The following is a 22,280-nucleotide window of genomic DNA, read 5'->3' as shown; positions in this document are numbered from 1 at the left end:
AAGTAGAAGCAAAATGCATTGCCACGCAGTAGGATCTAACCACATCAGAGAATCACATCTAGTGGAAGAGCAATACCTCTCTGCAACATTGCTTTCCAGCAGCAAGGCTAACAGCCCCATGTATGAACATGGCTTGGAGAATAAATGTTGTCACAACTCCAAAAGTGATGAGTAGGGGCTATAGAGCAAAGCTGCAGATCCATGAACAGGCAAAGCACTGTGCCTGGATCCAAACTCCTCAGCACTCTAACTGACTGGGACTGGCATTTCAGTTTCCATTCGTGTAAACACTAACTTCACCTGTAATGTCTGGTCCTACAGCAAAAATGTTAAGAGGATGCCCACTGTGAGCCTGGGGTGAGAAGCAGAGCAGTGACACCCTAGAGATGAAAATGCGCCGAGTCCAGGAAGTGTGATGCAGAAATCCTGGCACTCTGGACTCCTGTCCTTTTTAGCTCCACAGCCAGCACTGTATTTTTTTTAATGTTATCTTTCAGCCCTTATGTGTCCTTGCTAGCATTTCTATGAAACACAAAAGGGTATTTCAGTTCAGACACAAGCCTGCTCCCAGCAGAAGCCCTGTCTGGAGGGCAGATTCATTAGGTTCCTAAAACTGAGAGGCGGTAAAATATTCTCCCTGAAACAAAGCCATTGGCTACCTGCTCTGAACATAGCAAACGTGCCACTTCTGCTCTCTCTCCCCTAGCAGGCCTCCATGCAGCTCCTGTCGACAGCTATGGAAACATTCACACAGATTACCTCTGGAGCTGGAAGAGGGCCTTATATAGAGACTTTTTTGCCTTCCCTTTGCCCTAAGCCCTTCACAGAAGTACTTTATTGTTTTATGACAGTGCAGTAACACTTGACATAAATTTCTAAGCACACCTAACAATGTCAATACTGTGTAAATATCTGCAGTAGAGACCCATAGTTTTATTTTAATTTCACTCTTTTCCTGCTATCACCCAGGGTTAACTCTGTGCTGAATGCACATGCAGTCACTTCATTTTACAAGTAATTGCCAATTTTATAAACTGCTACAGCTCATGTCTCTAAACACTGAAAGCTCAGCTCTAGTTCTTTCAAAACTGCAGCTTTCATTGAACTCAGCAAAACTTGTATATGCTTAAAGGATCGATCGTGCCATCTGTTAAATCAGAGATGAACGTTCTTCAAAAGTGCAGAGTCCAAGCCAGAACAGGACGTTTTGCAATAAGTACACAACAAACAACATCCACCCAAGCAATTGGGTTGCAAGCAATTGCATTCCAGTATCTGCTGACAGAATGGTGCTGGGTTCTCAGTTTTTCTACCCTAACCTTGCTCCCACAGGGCTGTCCTTGGTTCACAGAAATCAGAAGGATTACTTAACAGTGCAAGGCACAATTCAGTGAAGAGACACTAATTACATTTCAAGCTTTCATCACTATACTTCAGGTATGTCAAGAGATGAGATCAATTTATAACCTTTCATGCTATGAAAACAATTTAGGCTGAACTGTTCCATGCACACTGATTAGATCTATTACTTTCTGATGCACTCAGTAACTTGCACTTTCTTAAACAATGTTTAGCATTATTAACAATTCCTTCCTATTCGCCTGTAAGCACATCATATTGTATATTTATATGATAAAGATCTGGGAACTTTCAAGTCAGTCTAAAGCTCAGTCCTTAACACAAACTCTTATCTGACTTCTCTTGCTTTCTAGATGAGCCTCATAAATTCATTTTTAATATTTGAGGCTAATGTCTCAGGCTCAATATAGAAAACAGTCACTATAAACATTACCAGATTTTTAGCATGTTTGCAGCCCCAACAACAAAGTTTATATTTGTCTATGCTTAAAATGGTTGGAATTTACTCCTACTTGCCTTGGAGACTTTGTCTGGTTTTACTTGTGACACCTGATTATCTGAGATGCTTTTCACCACCTTCTCATAGTGGTAATACTCAGACCTCTAGATGGAACCACTACTTCAGAGAGTATCCAGTTAAACAAGAACTATTTTAAAAAGACAGTCCAAAGCTATGTACGAACACACACAGAATATTTTCATTTGTCCTCAACATGTCTTTCACTGAAAAGCTACATTGGCCCTCAAACCTGGAAGGGCCTTCTCTGTCTCTGAGGAAAGGAGGAAGCTAGTTCCTCTGAGGTTAATCTGGTGCTGTCATTGAGATTGTATCATACACTCAACAGAAACCTGAAAATCTGAACGAAAAAATCAAGTGTTTCCTTGAGCCTGGAGCACAGTTCTGGACAAGGAACTTGTACTACTTGAATTCAGACACTCTCCTCAAGACTTATAAAATGTCTTTAATTTCCTCAAAGAAAGGCCATATTCTAGTTCTGCCGCCTTTCAGATAACCAGATCCCTACAAGGAATTAAATGCTGTTAATTTTTGTCTAAGAACTAGAAGTGTAACTTTTAAAAACAGAACTATCCTGACCTTTAAGAGAAGAGTTTGGTTTGGCATGGTCAAATGATATTAACTAGAAAATCACACATGGGACTTGGCCATTTGGGATTATCAATATTCCTGGTTCAACCCATTGCAAAGCATTTAACAGGCAAAGAGAACATGAAACAACAAAACCCAGAAGGCCGTTAGATCTAAGAGGTTATGAGATTTGTCCATGATATAACATCTCCAAACATCTAAATTGATGTGATCACCCTACAACACTGTCTCACCAGCATGAGGGGTGTCAATCAGGAACAAGATGGTTGGACACTCTGTGAGTGCCAGTTTGTCCCCACACTGCTCATCATCAGAAGCTAATGCTAATTTTGCTTCTGTTTTCCACAGGACCTGTAGGGCATGCTCCAATTCACAGTCTGACTGGTATTTTTTGTGGTCTGCTGAGTTGATAAATTAACACAAAAGACTAATAGAAGGTTAATTGAACTACTCAAAACCTATGGCTTTTGTGGGATGCTTGTGCAGGGGTTAAGAATAGGGCTGCCAATGTAAGAATTGCAGCTCTGTGTTGATGCTTCCCTTCCCAGCATTTCTTACAGAGTGAAGCGAGGAGACAAAGTGGCAGTGAAAGCTGAAAAATGTGTAATAACAGGATTTGCTCACCTTGTAAAGCAAATAAGGAGGAAGGGAAGGGTCTTGCACATGGTTTTCCTGTGTGTTGTCCTGGTCAAACATTAACCTGTTGCCTGTAGCCAATTCATCACAGAGACGTAGTCCAAAGGTGCCTGCAGGAGAAAGGATCGATATTCCTGGTGGACTTCTGGTCCTTCTGAGGAGTGGCAGGAGAGCAGCAAGGGAGGGGATGTGTCCTTCTCTTTGAAAAACAGGAGAGCATGGGACTGGATGCAAATTTCTCTGGGGGCCCTCACACAGAATTCTTAGGTCTGCAAGTTCTACCACAGCTCAACACCAAAACCACAGCCCTAGTTGCTGAAGCTTCTTGCCTGGTGCACTGGGAGAAGCAGCCCCCAAGAATGCAACTAGACCTCCTCCTCCATCCATTAGATGGAGAGCTGTGTAAGCAGGAAAACACACCATAGACAAAATCCTGTTCTCTCAGCCTTTCAGTGGGCCCTGCAGTGAGCTTGGAAGTACTTCTCTTACTTAGGCTCCAAGGTTTTTTTTACCTGCAGCTTGCAGGCAGAGGTCCACATGGCAGCCACGCAGTGGAGAGCAGCCTCCCCACGGCTCCAATGAGCTGCTTACCCAGAAGTGCCAAAATACAACTCCCAGTGGGTTTTCCTGGAAGGTTTTGGGGCTCAGCACCTTTAAAAATCTATCCATTTGTGGCTTTCAAACACACTTAAGAGACCTAAATGTAAATTCAAACACACAAAGCCTGATGCAGTCACTGACGGTATTTCCAGAGACCTTCTGCCTCACACCCAATAAAAATATCATAATTTACTTAGATTCTGAAGACTCTTATCAAGAACTAAGTATTTATAAGGGAACTAGCACTCTTACAAAACTTGTCCTGCACATGGTGCAGTACACAGCAGAAGGCATTAAAAAGGAGAGGAGTAATTTTTTTTTGTAGTGTTTATTGAGAGATGCCTTTATACAGAAGGGACCGGTGCTCTGATGCTGCCAAAAGTGAACCCAAATAAACCCTGCTCAGGTATCAACAAGCAATTCAACTCACTGAATTTAAATTACATTATTATACACCAATAATAAATTAAAAGTATTGCCTAGTAGTTGCAGATAATTTAAACAAAATCCTTGTCAAAAGTAAAACAACAACATCCAAACAACAACAAAAACCACAAAATAAACAAAAGACCAATGAAACACACACAACAACGTTGCCAATAAATTAACAAATGGAGTAGCACACACATATAATGGTTTTCAAAAAACTTACGGTGCTGCAGGTGAGCTGGAGTGCTGGTGGGAAGTAAGCCCAGGCCAAAAGGGCCAGTACCAAACCCTGAGCTCTGCCTATCATGCTTGGCTTCCCTTGGCCTCAAACTGCTTCAACTCAACTGGTGCTTATCTGGAAACTGCCTTTACCTCTTCAAACGTGCATTTTGCTCATTAATTCTTACTTTTGCTTAGCTCAAGTACAGAAGGGCCTGGTATAAGCCTACCTAGCATCAGAGGTATCAGTGCCACTCAAAATCAGTGTGAAAACACTTCGGTAGAGGCAAGATCAACTTCATAGACAAGTGCATAAGTGAAACTGAAATAAATCCTTTCTCTACCAGGACAGTGCTACGCATTCAATGATTTACACTGGTTCAACACACATATTAGACAAAAATAAGTAACTGAACCACTTATAGCTGTGTATGTATAGGAGACCTAATAGACGTTGGTCCTGGATAGTTAATAGCCTTCTAGACCCGAATTTCTTCAACAATGCCCACAAGTGGCATTCTAAGTTGACTTAATGGCCACATTAGGGACCAGGAGGAGACCTGCATATTAAGATATGACCCAAGCTGGTGTGTGCGTACCAGGGTTTTCAAGTAAATAAGGACATCACACACTGTCATCCAGGCTGTCTGCAGACTACACTACTAAAGTGCAGGGAAAACAGTGCCACTGCCAAATGGGGATCCTGCAACTTGGGGTCAAAAGTGGCCTTAAAAGATCCCAGTTAGTACAGACACGTGCCCAAGATGAACACACACAGATGTGAATTAGCTGTAGTCTTCAGCAAATAATGCTCAGATTTAAGCAGGTCAACTCTCTCCCTAAAGTAATGCCAACAAAAACACCCGTGCGTTAACCTTCATGAAAAAAGGTTGCATTAAAACTACAGTTTGAGGAAATGCCCTTACTGCCACAGTCGTGAACCCAGCTTTACCATGTAGGATACTCCCATCACATAACACGGGCCAGCCAGTGGTTCCAGGAGGAGCAAAGCTGAACATTACCTGACCCTGCTTTAATGCCCAGTGCTTGCTGTTATTATATATCCACAGCTCTGATGTTCTCACATTAGCACAACCTCATTTGTGAATGAAAAAAAGCCCAGCTAGTCTCCAAAATGAAGGTAATAAAAACAATGACCCCTTCCATGCTATCTTTTCTCACATTTCCCTCTCCAAGCACAGACAGTAAACAAATTTTATGGTAACCACTCCTAGCCAGACGGAAATTGCCATGAGCAAGGGTTTAGAGCTCTTACACCAAACATGCTCCATCATGGCAGAGCATTCCTGACTAAATTCTTCATTGTTGAAAATTTAAGGCACCAAATTAAGCAAAAGTGAGGAGTTTCCATGCAGCTTGGCATCTACAGAGCTGGTATATACAGTCTGCAGGGCTTACTTCATGAGGACAGAACTAGCAAACTGATTTACTCAGCTGCCCCAGCAAAAGAGCATGTGCAGCCACAGGAGAGTTTCAGTTTAAGCCTACAAGTTAATCAAACAGCAGATTCAATCAGGAAATCCAAAACAGGAAGATAGAAACTAATATACAGTACTGTAAGGCACTCCTACTGGGAAAGGAAAATTGGAAGGCAAATTATGAATGAGAAAATGATTGAACTTGACTAGCTCAAAAGCAAAGTCATCAGCTACGAAGCTGAAGCCGAGCTGTAGGCTCAGCACTGTGAGCCAAGGCAGGGACAGAGACAGAAAGAAAGAAAGGAAGGGGGGACTGGCTTGCAGCTGAGCAGCAGAAACAAGAGATAAGATTATAATGATTATTCAATTACATTTCTTTTAGTGAGATCAACAGTCGGCTGGAGTACAGATCATGACCTTGGAAAGCCCAGGAAATTCAGTGGCTTCTGTTGCTATAGGGAATAAGCAAAGTACAACTGCGCAGCTTCCCCATCATCAAACATCCTCTGTATTTTTTTATTTTTTTATTTTTTTAAAGCCCTTTAGGACACTGTCATAAATCCATTTTAATGCATGCAGTATCCTAGTATTATTTACTAAGAGGAGCCTTGATATGAGCAGCTCTAGAAGTACTCTCACAACTCACTTCTGACAGGGTGTACTGTGCAGAATGCAAGTTCCTCACCAAAAAGCATCTGCTCTTATTTTTATCAGAAACCCTCACAAATGACAGTTCCTATCAGCCCTGCCAGCCAGGACACTGTGTCACACCATAAAACCATCATTTTTCACCAAATAAGAGAGACAAAGAAAAGAAGAAAACTCCTGCATAGGGGATCCAAAATTCTTCATCTGCAGATTGATAATATCAAAAAAGCTGCAGTTTGCACCCTCCAGGTAGGTGTTTATCTACATTAAAAAGCTAGAAGGTTGGGTTAAAGAAGAAAAGAGGGAGAACTGGGTAAGTTTATCTACAGTATCCAGCATTAAATAATCTCAGACTAATTAAACTGAGATGATAACTTCCTAAGCAGCTGCAAAGTCAGGCTACAGTCCCTTGCAGTGAAGCATTCTATTTCTACAGGGATTTGTAAGTTCTGGACAACCAAGTAAGAGCAGTAACTGGACCTACAGATCAACTCCTCCACCTCCTTCTCAAGTCAAGGCAGCACCTTCTTTGTGAAGGACACAAACAGCTCATTTTGTTTTTGATTCGCAGTGAAATGCTACTGTTCAAATTTATTTCTTGCGTGGGCAGGATGGCACTAGAAATGCATATACACAAATTCCATCTCTGTGCATGTGCATGGTGGACAGATACACATAACCTGGAAAGGCCCTAGGTACTCTTCCAGCTGGTACCCACCTAAAAGTCTGCAGAGCATGCACAATGCTGCAGAATGGGAAAACAGTACACTGGTGACCAGTGTGCACCACTACATTACATTAGCAGAGACAGCCATGCAAGATACAGTGCTATACAAAATCGAGACCACCTACAGAATCATAGGCAATGCTTCCAGCGAGCAGGAAAACCATCCTTTTGAGGTCTTTTATGAGTTAGCAACGTGAATGGCAGTTTCTGTTTATTCTTTCACCCTACAGCCCTAAAAATTGAACAAGGCTCATTCCTACTTCACCAACAATTCCTGAAGGCAGGACCAGGCCTTTATGCTCTTGAAAGGCAGGAACAGAAGACTGCATCCTACTCATCCATATGGAATAACTTCTTCTGGATAGGAGCTAGGCAACCCTGAGAGGAAAGCATCCACTTTACAGTCTGCTTCTATAGCTACAGGAAGAAGCTCTATTACTTGTTCAAAATGGAAACATGCATCCATTTTAGAAACCATCTCATTTACAATTACACTGGATTAAAAATAGTAATATCCAATGTATATTGTACATTATCCGTTCACAAAAAGCTCTGGGTGATGCTGCATATAGAAAAACATACTTTTGCTCTGCTCTTTGTTGTTAGCAACGCAGAGGTTCCAGACTCACCACTAATTCCAATGAATTTTCTGACAACAAATGCTTTTTTCCCCTCTAAATCACAGATAACAAAGTAACACTGTTCTGCAATAGCTGCACAAACTGAGATTAACTCAAAATCTGTCCATTGTTATGCCAGAATTTAAGTAGAATATCTAGCCACCCACATCACTGACACTTTAGATATCATGGTATCTATAAAATCAATACTTTGCAATGCCTTAACTTTGATTCCCTGATGCTTGATCCTTGATGTAGGGTATTCCACAGTGCACACGAGAACACTTTTCTAAATCAGAACGCGAACTGGTGCAATAAAGTATCTCGAGTTACAAAGCATTATGACATAGAAAACTTTTTTTTTTCTTTAATGACCCATCATTAGTCTAGGGCTAAATCAAAACAGTACCTGCCAGATTCCGACAGTCTGAGCTACTGGCTTTACCACAGGACCGGCTGTAGTGACACACACTGAAAAACGTGGGAGTGTACTGTTTATTCAGCCAGTACCACTGTAGTTCCTGTTTACATGACTAATTCCACAAGACTTGCTCAGTGTTTGCATATATGAACATGCAGGGAGTTCTTCACATGGGAATGGACTTGGAAGGAACATTATATCCTTAAGGATGACAGCTGAAAGTAACTCATTTCACATGAAGAACAGTGAGCTGCGTGAAACACAGATGTCCCTGTGTAAGGGAAGTATTAATTTTAGTGACAAAGGTGCATCACTCACCAAGTTTATTAAATATAGGAATCCCTGTACTACTCTGCCAAGAGCATGGAAAAACCCTCACTTCCTTCCAAAGAGTCCCACTGGGAGAAAGGCTTCTGGAAAAGAAAGGCACTGGTTATCTAGCATATACAGATCTAAACATGCTTCTATATATATAGTAGTTGTGCTGAAATTTGAGAAAGCTCAGATTCAGCTCCTTTCTTCACAGGACACTGGAAAAAGCAACCACTTACACTCCAGTACAAGGCAGTTTGTTTGTAGCTTTCTAGTCTCTAAAGTAAGCATGTACCCTGTTCTTTTATGTAAAATACTTAGCAATTAGCGAGCTGCTTCAATGATCAGTACTGCTTTCTGCCTTGAATACAACAGCCTGCATATCATATAGGAAACAAAGATCAGTATTTTGCGTTTTAACAAACCTATGTGAGAGAAGAAAAATGCACATGCACGTAACTAGCTTTTTTTTCTTCTGAAACCGTATTTGCTTTCTGTATATATATATATGCGTGTATATATATATGAATGCACTAATATGTATGTAATACACATATTACCGCAGGGTCTGAAGAAAAAGTGAAGAATATGAGCTGGAATCATGAAGATCTCTAAATCCTCACTAAAGGTGAAATCATATGAACTGAACACTAGCAGCGACGATATGCATCACCACAGTCAAATCCATTCACATACCTCTCTTTCATAACATATGTAATTTTTCATGTTTAGTACTTCCCTGTGTTCCACGTGTACGAAGCAAAACCATACCTTGAGGATGTTTGCTCTCTACTGGAGAAATCACTAGAGAAGTATAAAATCCCCTAGAGCTCCCAGAGAACACAGGACACACAATGGACATGAACACAGCAAACTAATGTTTCACAAACTTGGAGGTATCTTCTAGGTAATCTGGGCAAGAACACTTCCCCAACTATTGGTATAGTAGGTTCAGGTCAGATGAACACGCAAAGTAAATTTCACCTCACAAAAACAAAATTAACATGGACAGTTAAAAGTTCTTCAAACATGAGACTAGCAAGAGGTTGGAATGTCATGTTACTGGAGATAAGGATATGACCCCACACACATCAAGAACAAGCAGTGTAAAGCAGAATGGATTTTGGTGACACAACTTGACAGATAAACTAAGCATGACCAAAAGCCAGCAGCAAACACCCTGCTTATCTGCTTATGTAATATTCCACTGTGGTTGTTATAAATATGTAAACACAACTAAATAAATTATTCTGTCCATATCAAAAGGAATGGGTGGGCTTAAACTCATTCCTGCCTTATTCTGTGACATACTTTACCAGGATCTCTGCCAGGGCTAATAAATAATAGACATAAATAAGTAGATGATTGGTCAGTTTTAAATGAACAACATTAAAAATAATACATTAATGGCAGCAAATACTTCCTGCCTTGAGAAAAAGTCTTCTCCAGAGGTGGAAAAGAAAAAGATAGGTGCTTAATTAGCTAGACATAAAGCATTTCAAGTAAACCATGTTTTGCATGAGAGTTAGCAGCTGAACTTCAATGCAAAATGCAGTTCAGCCACCAATAATCTAAAGCCGACAAGGCTTTGCAGCAACTTTGGCAGCTGCTATTGATAGCTGAAGAAGATCAAATATTATTCTGCAAAAAAGATTTCTGCCCAGCTAAGCTGAGAGGTTGCTTGAGCTGGTAGCTGGGGAAGAGGTTCTCTTCAGGCTGGCCACTGCCTTAAGGAACTCATGTGTTCTGATATGACAGCTCGAACATGTTGCAAGACTCTTCAAAGTTTTCATCCATGTTCAGTCGCCTCCAGAAGGATTTCTGCTTCTTCTGCAATTCTTTACGCACACACCTGGGGCATGGTACAGCCTTCACTTTGCATTCAGAGTGGAAGACAGCACCACAGCTTTCACACCTGCAAACACAAATTAGCGTCAAAATTGAATGAAAAGACCAGAGCATGCAATGGACTTCAATGGACTGTGGACAGTAGACATTCCTTCAAACAGTTCTGGTAGCTCAAAGAACATGCTACATTTCAAAAGTGCACAGTATCAAAGTGCAGCGTCTTGCTCACATCTCTGCTGGTGTAAAGTTACTCAGGAGTACTTGCATCTATATGCACTTGCTGAGAATCTGTCCCAGTGCTTCTACTTCACTTTACAAAGGTTAATATTTATCTCTTCTTATTAATTAACATTCAGGCTATCACAGGATAGATATCATTTTTGATTTATGAAAGAGAAGTTTGCTACTTTGTTCTGTAAGTGAAGAATAACATTACTCATTTCCAATAAGATGACATTTCAGCATTTGGAACAGTCAAGATGTGACAGTTTAGTCAATGAAGTTCCAGGGGTCAGCTGTTCTGGCAGAAGTATCCCACAGAAGAACCAGACTGGATGGTAATGGATGTAACGTCATAGTAGATCAAGCCTCCAATTCTACTTAGCTACGGAGCAATGAAATATCTGGCAACTGCAGAGTGTGCTAGAGCTGAGCAGATGGACATTTTCTCAGCTTTTCTATGCAAATAACTGTACAATGACATATGAGTCACTGCATAGATGTAGTTCCATAACCAAATGAAAATAAATGAATAAATGGATGGCAGGGTCAGAAGTACAAAGTCATAGATTACTGTTGTGTAATCAAACAAAGAAAGAAACAAAACATCAAACTTTAGAGCAGTTCTTGAATTTAAATGAGGAGTGCTGGTTAGGCTGGTGATTTCTGTGGGGAGTCTTGCAATGCCTCACTCTCCTTATCCACAGCTACCAGAGTCAAATGTCTGTATGCAAATCTTGGCATCCATTGTTATGCTCTTACTATTTTTTTGTTTGTTTCTTTTATTGTTGAGGATTTTTTCTTCCTTTTTGTTAGAAATAAGGTTAAAGTTATCAAGATTGTAGAAAAAAAAAAAAACGAAGCAAAGAGCCTCAGATGCTGAGAAGCCATAAGACAAATAAAAGCCACTTTTAAAACAAATATCAATATTTGGCATGCAGTCTGGAAAGAGCTTCAGAGAACTCTGTAAGTTCTCAACCTGCTTTGTTAACTATGATAGCCATGTCCACATTTCAGCTAGAATTTTTAAAAAGTGGTTCTTGAACTGGCTTTAGGATTTACTTCTGGGTCCAAACAGTTTAAATTCAGTAGCAGATGAGCTTTGAGATGGCTATACAGAGGTCAGAGAGGCAGATTTCTAGCTTGCACAAATTGACAGAATTCAACTAGCAAGGTTAAAGAACTTAAATACAATACTAACTACTATGCTCTGCCTGTGCTAGAACTTGACGTACTCTTATTAATGTGTTCAGCTGTTGAGTCTGAAACTGTTTTTGAAGCAAGAAATTGGCTCACACGGAGATATTTCTCTTTCTGAGCACACAAATGATGAAGTATGTTATGGCCCTGACCCAGTGAAACACATAAACATGTGCTTGTGAGTAGCATCACAGCGAGCTCCTCGCGATTACTGATTCGAGTAAAATTAAGCATGCACTTATGTGCTTTGCTGGACTGGGATCTCAACCAACAGACACACTAATGGATGAAGGAAAGACAAAGAAGAAAGACATGTCTTTAAAACTTTACATCATTCTGACCTGACACTAATGGTGATTTTATCAGGCTAATTCTCCCTTGTTAGTCAGCAATTCCCTGCACTCTGGAAGTTGCTAGAGGATAATGATTGATGAGCAGTGTAATTTTGTGCTTTTGCACTGCCACTCCCTATGCTCATTCAGTATTTCTTCACAGCACTTGATGAGGTGACAAAAGTTATCAAAATTTGCTGCTGGAATGGTTGCCAGAAGGATTAAAGGAGTCAGCACACCTGCTCCTCCCAGCAAAAGGCCAACAACAGAGAAAACAATGATTTACGGTGTTTAAATTAATATGAATTCATGTTTCAGAAGTAAGCAGTGGAAAAAAAGTAACAAACTTCTTTCATCCTGCTCAAAAGCAAAAGAGGGAAAAAAAGTCTGCACAGTTATTTATTAGTAGCGGAACAACAGCCAAAGCTCTGACTGGGTGGGACCCCACATTGTGAGGCACTCAGCAGAGGCAGTGCAAACAGCCAGCCCTGCAACTCACAGCCCACAGCACTGCTTCACTGTGGAAGAGCCCTGAAAAAGCCTGAAGAACAGAGCTCGGAGGTGAAGTGCAAACTACTTCTTGCTCTCCAGAAGGACAGGGAAAGAGGATGTCTGAGTGAGCTTTCACTGTATACTTATATCTCCTCGCTGCTGAAGAAACTCAGCCACATGAGGCTAAGGTTGATCCTGTATTTGCATGGATGGCAGACTACTCCTTGCCCAACCCATCTGTGTCTTTGCTTTTCACTGTACCAAATGCAGTCTGTCTCAAATGATCCTGGTTATTTCAAATGGTCAGCCATTTTCAATCTCACTGGGAGAAAATTTTCAGTGATAACAAAAAAAACCCACCAAGTTATATTCCACTTTAGAATATCTCAAGCAGATTTCTTCTTCTTTAATCCTTTAGTCTAATTTTATCTCCATTGTAGCATCAAAAATGGAAGGGCCACTAGTGCTAAGAACAGCCTGCTGTTCCTGCTTCATCATGTGCCCTGAAGTCTTTTCCTTGTCATGAAGAACTTGGACAAATAGTATATCTGTGTATCTAACAGCAAAAGCTTCTTTCTCCATGTGTTATGAAACAGATGCAATAACTCCTAGAAAAGCAGCAAGAGTCTCTGTCACTCAAATGATTTAACATGCAGGACTTGCGTGTTCAGATGGTTACACATTGGCAGAGCATCTCTCCAAATGTAGGAACCTGCACTCCATAAGGCTTATCAGGCACTAAAGTGCACATTAGGGCTGAGCTGCACTTAGGTGTTGATCCCATATTCGGTTAGCATCACTGTCTTTGGAATTGCAGACCTTGCATTTGAAGGCATTGGTGAACTCTGTCTCTGCGATTAGACTGACATTTTTCCCTTTGTGCACAGCTCCTTTCTGATGATACTGGTGCTTTTACACATGCGAAAACTCAAATACCTAGTGCAACAACTTAATTGTTCCATCAATTGCCTTTCTGCTGAAAGCCACCAGGAAGCTACGGGTACAATGATGGGGAAGCAAAGAAAAGAATCCAGGAGCTGGATTAGCAGCAGCTGTACTTTGTGAAGGAAACAGCAGCACCTGTGTTAGGAAAAAAGGGTGTTCCACATGCAGTTCTAAATTGATACTCTCTTTTGAAAACTGATCTCACAGAGTTATTTCTAAGCCTTTCTTCATATTCTTTTGTAGAGTTTAGTTTTTGTCAGAAAAAAAAACCTAGCATGGGTGGAGTTCACAAACAACAACAACAAAAAAGACAAGCACTGCCTTTGCTACTTTTTAAGAAGGTAAAGAACAAAATAAAAATTATAAGCAGCAGCTTTTTTTCAGGCCGGCAAACTGGCTATCTGCACAAAGTAAACACATAGATGCCTTTATGTGGCTAATTCTTCCCTGATGAAGGATGAAAAGAAATGTCAACGTTCCTGCCTGTAACCGCCAGCCAGTTGTTACTTACTGAGACCACTACCAAGAACTGTTCTCAGACTCTCTAAAACCACTCTACAACTAGCTCTTCACATGCCGGTTTCACAGTTTTACTTCCCTGTTGTTTTCAAGCTTCTGTGTGCCTAAATGCTTCTATTTTCCTGGAAGAAAAAAAACCAACATTTTGTAGTCTACAAAAGGCTCATGTAACAGTTACTACATATAGTCATTTTTTCCTTAAACCTGATTGTTTTCATAGGTAACTTACAGTTCAGGTACTACTTCTGTACCTTGACGACTTCTTTAGCCAGAGACCAAGAAGTCTCTGCAGCTTTTGTGAAATTTCTATATACCACAACTAATAATATGATGAGTCCATAGCCATTCAGCTTTTCTTGTTTCCTTATGTAATAAATGATACTGCACATTAATAGTAACTTGCTATTCCTCAAACATTATCTGAAGAATAGGTGAACACTGACTGTTATTCACACACTGACTTTCAGCCTCCTCAAACAGCACCTGATATGGCTTCCTCTCTGTTTTGGTGTTTTGACCAATTCTATCAAGATGATAAAGGGTGTTCCATGTTTTAATGATATTTTACTTGTTTGAAAACTGAAGAAATATAACTGCAAAGAACTATTCATTTCTCTAAATAATTTCTATTGCACTGAAAAGCACCTTAAGAGAAAGTCCACAGCTTTCCATAGCTGGACAGGCATTATAATGCTATCATTATCACTAGTTACAAAAGAAAAGCCTTTCTACACTGAAAGCATGAAGCCACTCCTTATGTGCTAATGAAATGCCCACATTATTATCTAAGACTGGACATCCGAAACATATGGATGCCAATTTTTGGTAAACCGTAAATTCTGGTAAATCCGTCACATTGCACAGGCTTATGGGTCAAGTAATTGTAGATTCTGCTCTACCAATTGATCATATTTCTATTTCTCCCTGCACTGTGCCATTATTCAGGTCCTCACAGCTACAATCAGAGGGGGCACATGGAAAAGAGAGGGTGCATCACACAGAGGTCTGCCTCAAAGGGCTTCCAACTTAGACAAAATAATCAGAGGATGATCAATTCATGATGCACAATGTAATGTGGAAGGCAGTTTTGTCTTCTAAGAGCCTTAGAGGCTGGCAGGATAACCATGGTCACTGTTGGGATGAAGCTGCTGCAACCAGCAGCATGTATTAGGATGGCTTTAGTACCACAGCATATGGCCTGCATCAGTCTGGCTTACAAATATCAAGCTGGGAATCAAAACAGATCATGGCTATGCTGTTCAGCCCTGCAATGAACAAACAGTGGATGACAGATAGACCACCACCATTCCCATTTCACAAATAGGAAATAGTAGATGAGATGAACTGCCTCACTTAAGGTAAGCCAGAAGCAATTACAAGAGAAAGGCAAAGAGCTTTTAGTTTTATACACTAACCTTTTTTTTTTTTTTTTGTCACTTCCTCTGTGCCAAGCCTTACGCACATTTACTCAAATGAGTAATTTACTGAGTGTGGGTATTCACTTTGAAGTAATTTCAATAAGGATTTGATGCAGAATGGAGCCTTTCATTGCCCCAAACTCTTCAGATCACTATTTTAATTCCCTATTGCAGAGTACAAACAAGAAAAAAAATAAAAAAAACCAACAAAACACAGAGTTGTTCATTATAGTTTCCTTAGATTATGTTATACTTTCACTAAGAACCATAAATATTAAGCCACCTTAAACTCAGTTACTAAAAAGACAACTGGCAGAGCAACCCACAGTAGCTTAAAGACTTGCCTAGGGATTCCACCATGAACCCCATCCCGCACAATCCACATGTGCATGTCTGCAAGGAATTTGAGTTGCTCAGCTGAGAGTACTGCAGGCTGCCCTTCAGAACTCTTAAGAGACTTTTAGCAGAACATAAGGGAAAAAGAAAATGGACTAGATTGTGTTCACTTGCAACACAAAAAAAGCCTCAAAGGCAATCAATGCCTGACATACACGTGCAACAATATTATTACAGTTGCCTAGGAACCACGGCAACGAGCCTGCCTAAGGCGGGATGCTGATGTAGTAAATGAATGGAAGAAAGTTGGCAGTGATATGGCATTGATTTGTCCCTATAAGGATCTTGTTAGGATAATGCCTTTTATGACACACTTAAAGCCCACCCAGTCCCTGAAATATGAAATAATTACATCTCAAATTAAAATTCACTCTCAACAATTAATTCAGTGCTCAGGGAGCTAGCACAAATAGAAATGGCAATCCAAAGCATAATCGTATTTTTCATTTCTATATACCTCCTTGTTAGGGGGTTACTCTTAGTATGCTAACATAGCTTAAAGATGCTTCTTGTTTAGAAGGGAATGGCTGGGTTCTGGGCTGACTCAGTGGCATACAGAAAGAGCATAAATAACTGCAGCCACCAACCATCAGCCCAGTTCATGTTCTGTGGGAGCTGATGCTGGTTACAGCTGGCAGTTAGCAAGAGGCTTACAGTGATTGCCAGCCTGCACTGATGGGGCTTACGAAGGAGAGTACCTATAGTCTGGATTCATGCAACAGCTGCACAGGCCTCCACCAAACACAGCCTGACACAGCGTCCACGCTCAACACTGCTGCTGATCCTAATGCCATGCTGAGATTACTGAATAACATGCTACCCAGTGCCCCTGCATGAAAACTGCAAGACCAGTGTCAACACTCTCAGCACGGTCACAGTGAGCCCCTTGCTGAAGCGTCCCAAGCAGACAGGAGTGTGAACAAACGAGCCTCTTCCTCTTCCCCACTTTGGCTGCCCATGGTGCTCTAGGTGCTGCTCCCCATCCACACCTACTTCCATGGCCTTGATCTGTCACATCAGCAACCTCTGCCAAGGTCAATTACATTCAGTGAGGTGGACAGATATATGAAAGCTCCTTAAATGAGGGGAAAAGCAGGCAGCTCACAAGAGAAAACAGACAGAACACTAGTGTCTCACTGGCAGCAGAGGAAGCCTCAGTGTTAACTCCTCTCTTACCAGACCCAGAACAGTCAAAAAGAGGAGAGAAAATGCCCAGGAGGCCTTCATTTTGAATGTTCACAGAACAATTGGCTATAGGAGAGGGTTGAACCAGAGTAGGCTGATTTAACCACCTGCTATCGTCCTATGACTGTAGTGTACAGTCAGTGTAGTAGTGTAGGCTGAATTACAACACCAGAGCATGCCGGTGGGGTCAAGCAGGAACAAAGACATCTTGTAGGATTCAGACCTCTCTCTACAGAGCTCTGAAGCTCCAGATTAAGGAGGAAAGTGCATCCCTGGCTCCCTCTCAGCTGTGGCTGCAGGGATTTATGCTGCACTTATCTACATGTATTTCCATACTTCTGTCCACCTCAGCCCTGCACTCTCAAGTTGTCCAAGTCCAAAGATACCAAGCCAGGTAATGTGGCCTACACACAGCAATCCTGTGTCTGTAAAGTGACAGTAAACACAGCATTAATGCATTTCTTTATGACACTGTGATTACACTTCAATCAGTGGAGATTATTCACTTTGGAAGGGAGCAAATCCCTGCATATGTACTGCCTGCAAACCACTGAAGATGCAGAAATGCCTTAGAGATTCTAGTATTTATGTAGCTCAGACCCATATACCTTTTGCCTCTGCCAGCTGTCACACCAAGACCTGAAACTCCTCCACCTGTCCTATTATTAATACACTGTATTCACCAAGTGGTGAATGGTGCAGCAGAGGCCTTCCTGCTTAAAACCAATCTGATACAAGGCAGGAAAAAACTGATCTCTAAAGCTAATGTGGATCCAAAATACAGTGCTCTATGAAAAAGCCTGTATATTTTTTCTTGTAATGCATTCTAGATAAATTTACTGCATTGATATGCACAGATAAAGTCAGATTTGGTCCAACAGATTTTAGCCCATTATGACAGATTCAACAGAAATTACATCATGAAGGTAATTTAGTATCTGCTTAGGCGCCTACGTTTCTTTATGAGCAGACCCCCTCAGGATACTTTGAATAAGCTTTTTACACTACCAACATCCAGTGAATGTAGCTCTTTCACAAAGTACCAAAGTACTAGCACAGCTCAAAGTATCCAGGCCTGAGGAAGGGTTGTCTAACACTAAACACACCAAAGCAATAGGGAAAATGATGTACTTCAAGTGATGCTTTTCACTTCTGCCAAGGTATTTTCTGGAAACACTCTGTGTTGTATATTTCAGTCTTTCCTCCTACAATCTTTCTCACAAATGCTCAGAGCTGCTTTTGTCCATTAACAGCATCCACAAGTTAGCTGCAATCTTGAAAAAAAAAAAAAATGGCATGTGTATAAATCTATGCACAGCCCCAGAGCATTTAGTAAGACTTTCTGCAACGTGGAAGTTAAGTACATTCATAGGTCTTATCAGGATGGTGGCCAAAGATTATAAAGGCATTCAAGCTGGTTCATATAGTAAGCCTGTTCTGTGGCACGTCTATTTTAAACTTGTGTCTTCTGGTTTGTATCTTTAAAGGGCTACATGTCTTAACCGATCTTCAGAACAAATAACTTCACAAAGCGAAAACAGTTTAGCTTTGATAAATGAATAAGAACACAAAAGAACCACTCTCCTTCGTTCATGTGCATCCAGAGGCACAACATAAAAGGCAAGGAATTGACTTGCCAGGCCTTAACCAAGCAGTAACTTTTCTAGTGTAACACAATGCACTACCTATGAGGGTAGTCACTTAGATGGCAGCACATGGGCAAGACCATAACTTTATTAACTGAGTAGCATGTAATAATCTTAACCATAATCACCCAATTATTTAATTAGACAGAAAATTATATTAATTAATCATTCCATTCTTATTCCAATGGTATTTTTCTCATTATTCTTTAAGATTTAACACTTGTCAAAGAATGCTCTAGGTCATAAAACAAATGGGGCTAAATATCATGGACAACTATACTACTACACAGACTTTTTCTTCCACTTCCACCATTACTTTTTATTTTAGGATACATCACATTAATGAAGAACAAGCAATACTAGGAAAACCTGAGGGGCAGTGCTCAGCTGCTCTAGCAAACATGTTTATAACCAGAGATATTTAAGCTCATTTCACAACATTTGTACAAATAAACTTGGTAACACAATAGGACTACTTTATATTTTATATATGTGTATGTTTATATATACTTGGAAAATTTAAGCCTGAAGCAAATTTAGTTGAAGACATAAAACAAGAGGTTGATGTTCAGGTTGCTAAAGTTGCCAGAGCTCCAGCAGTCAACATCCAGAGATGTTGAGAATTTACATTAGCTGGCTATTTGCTCCCTGAAATGCACAATTAACTCAGTAGGCTTTAAATACAGACTTCATGATTTAAAGGTCTTCAGAAAAAAAAACATCATTTGTGAAATTTAGGAAGAATCTAGATGAATTCATTTAAATACTTGAAAGAAAGACAAAGGGGGAAAGTGGGAGACAGAGGAATCAAATTAGAAGAGGCATCCAAAAGGATGGGCCAACTTACAAAAATAATAAATATATTGTTTAACTTCTGAATCAAGGCTTTCATTAAGCTCTGAGCAGAATGGCCACCTCCCAAGAAAAGCCACAGAAAGGAAATATCATTAGAAAGCTTATGACTTTGTGAGCCCACCCTTATATTCAAGGCAGCAAACTGTTGCTCTGTATTGTTGAGCAGGATGTAAAGAGTCTGCCAAGCACAGCCCACAGACACGCTAATTAAGTGAACTGATTGTGTTTATTTTGGAACCTTTGCCAACAAAGGAATGTGTCATGCTGATTAGTGAGAGAAGGGTATGTAATATATGTGTATTCAAACTCTGAGGAGCGCATAACCCAGGTATTCACTCTGTTTGCTGAAGGACTGACAAAAAATACTTTTAAGCAAATAACCTGACCAACAAGAAACTCCAGCCCTCAAGAGGGGCCCCCCTTTTCTCTGAGATACACATATCTAAAGAAGACCCATCCTTCATAAACTCCTACTGAAGACTACTCTTGAAAATGTGGGAAAGGTGTTGGGGAGAAATTAACTCTCAAAGCTCATCTAAGACACCACAAAGATGGAAAGATAACAGTCATATGAAAACCACCTCGGAACTGTACTAGCCTCTCTGACAGCTGCCACTTTTCTCTCCAAAGCACAAGGAAACTAAGAGAGGTAGCCAGGAAAACAAGTGTCCGCTTAACACACACACACACACACACACACACACACACACACACACAAAAAGACTTCCCTTTTCAAATGTTCAATATGGTGAAGTTTAGAAAAGCTGCATCCAATTTCAAATATTTCCAAGCCGAGAGACCAGTTTACTGGTAGAATTAGCAGAATGTTCAGAAGTGAGTGACTAACACATGAAAGCACGGAAAGAGTCTTCAGAGCTCTGCTGCTCTTCCCTTTTTAACTCAGCACCTACAACCAGGGTAATTCCAAGTCTAGACAGTCCTGAGTGTAAAATGCGAGCTGTACATGGTAGACAGCAATTCCAGGAAACTGAAACCTTTTCCTATGTCTAACCAGCTTCCCATGTTATATCCAAGCACCTACTGCAGAAAACTCTCTGACCTGTGTAAGATGGTTACAAATGTGAAAACTCTTCCTGGGCCTTTCCTTCAGTGCTTTGCAATGATGAAGCTCCCCTGTCATAATGACTTGTCTTCAGCCTAATGGCAGAAAATAGTGAAAATATGGGACTGTCATAATCTGGTTAGCTTCACAGATGTGCATATGCCCACATGAGTAGTAATGCAATGAGAAAACTAACAAAAGGAAACAGAAAATGGTAATGACAAAAGGTTTAGTGATAAGGAGCACAGAAGCAAATGGACCTCTGACAAAATGAGAAATTTGGAAGAACCATTCATGCCGACTGTGTTTCAATTAAAATCACTAAAGAAGTTTCTGTCTTTGGCATGATATCAACCACGTTTGTGAAACACAGAAGTCCTTTTTGGTTTCTAATTCACATAACAGGAGCTAGAGTATCTTCTTTTGGCTTTCACTGGACTACTGACAAATACCATTTGAGACCAGAAGGTTTTAAATTGTAATTGCAAGCTGAGTCTGATCTCAGCTGAAGGGTAGGGAAACAATATACATCCAACAATGTTTTTGTGACCAAAAATCTCCACACAAATCAAACACAGATAATACTTCAGGTAAACTTGTCTTTTCAAATGCTCTTGCGTTTTCTCATCAATCTGCAATTGCCTTTTATACAGGCTGAATAAGCATGTGATGCTTTATATATCTCAGTCTCTTTTTAACTCAGCCTATCTCACCAAGCACCCTCACATACATTCTTTACTGAAAACTGTTTATAGAGCTCAGCTGCACACCTTGTTTAGCTTATGTTCCCTGCTTTGTCAATGCATGTTGTAGAATGAGAATCTGGAGAAAGAATGTGCAAACAGTCATTGAAAGTCAGGTCAGGCTGAAAACCCCCAAAGAGGAGTCCCTAGCTACTTGTAATTTAACATCTTTGTGCACACAGAGGAATCAGACTATTAAGGAAGCCCCTTTAAGAGGCTGCTCCTGATGGTTTCCAAAGGTGGCCCTTCATTTTATTTTTTCTTTTCAGTGGAACTCTTTGGAGAACAAATTAAAAGGACTATTTTTGAAACAACCAAAAAGTACACATCTGTGGAGGAATGTGGTGCTGTCAGATACAGCCTTTATGATGAGTTAAAAAAACAAAACAAAACTATCCTTCTTTATTTAAAATCCAATATATATTTGAAAAAGAACAGTAATACTGCTGCATTGCTGAGTCTATTCTGATTTCCTGCATTTTGCATCTAGATCTTCCATACAACTCCCATCCCTGATCTGGCATCCAGTGCTTCATTTGCAATGAAATAAATGTTCATAGATTTAACTTAGGGCTGGGCATATAGGTATATTATGTAACTACCTGAGAAGATCTGTCATTAAAGGAAGGGGAAAACAAAAAACCAAAAACAAACAAAACTTGCATACATACAAAGAAGAGTATGCACAGAAAAAAAAAAATGAAGAATTACCCATAACGTTTCACAGAGAAAACATTCCAGAGTATATGGTTATTGCTTTACAACATACAGTCCCAGTACATCATGGGCCCAGTGACATCAGTACTGGAAAGATGCCTGTGATCACACCAGAGAATCCATTCAGTGTTTTAAGACACTTTGCAAACTCAGAAAAATTCAAATAAATCACATGATGTGGTTC

The 22,280-nt window shown here is 40.3% G+C and overlaps 1 protein-coding gene across 13 annotated transcripts in view; it reads right to left on the bottom strand.

The window, feature by feature from the left end:
* Positions 1 to 22,280, bottom strand: part of PLEKHM3 (pleckstrin homology domain containing M3) — a 111,944-nt gene that overhangs the window by 8,574 nt on the left and 81,090 nt on the right. For 10 of the 13 annotated variants that reach the window (XM_032445637.1, XM_032445640.1, XM_032445638.1 and 7 more), the window contains one exon: positions 4,025 to 10,433. The exons of 1 other annotated variant lie outside the window; for it this stretch is intronic. In XM_032445637.1, coding sequence (XP_032301528.1) covers positions 10,256 to 10,433 — 178 coding nt within the window. In that variant the 3' untranslated portion in view covers positions 4,025 to 10,255. Of the gene's footprint in view, positions 1 to 3,091; positions 3,214 to 4,024; positions 10,434 to 11,737; positions 20,732 to 22,280 lie in introns of those variants that run through there. 2 more of the 13 variants (XR_004307848.1, XM_032445646.1) reach the window with 2 other exon arrangements.

Source organism: Coturnix japonica, chromosome 7 (assembly GCF_001577835.2).
Source record: "Coturnix japonica isolate 7356 chromosome 7, Coturnix japonica 2.1, whole genome shotgun sequence".
NCBI classification, from domain to species: Eukaryota; Metazoa; Chordata; class Aves; order Galliformes; family Phasianidae; genus Coturnix; species Coturnix japonica.
Note: the sequence above shows the minus strand (reverse complement) of the source record. Positions and strands in the feature narration are given on the sequence as shown.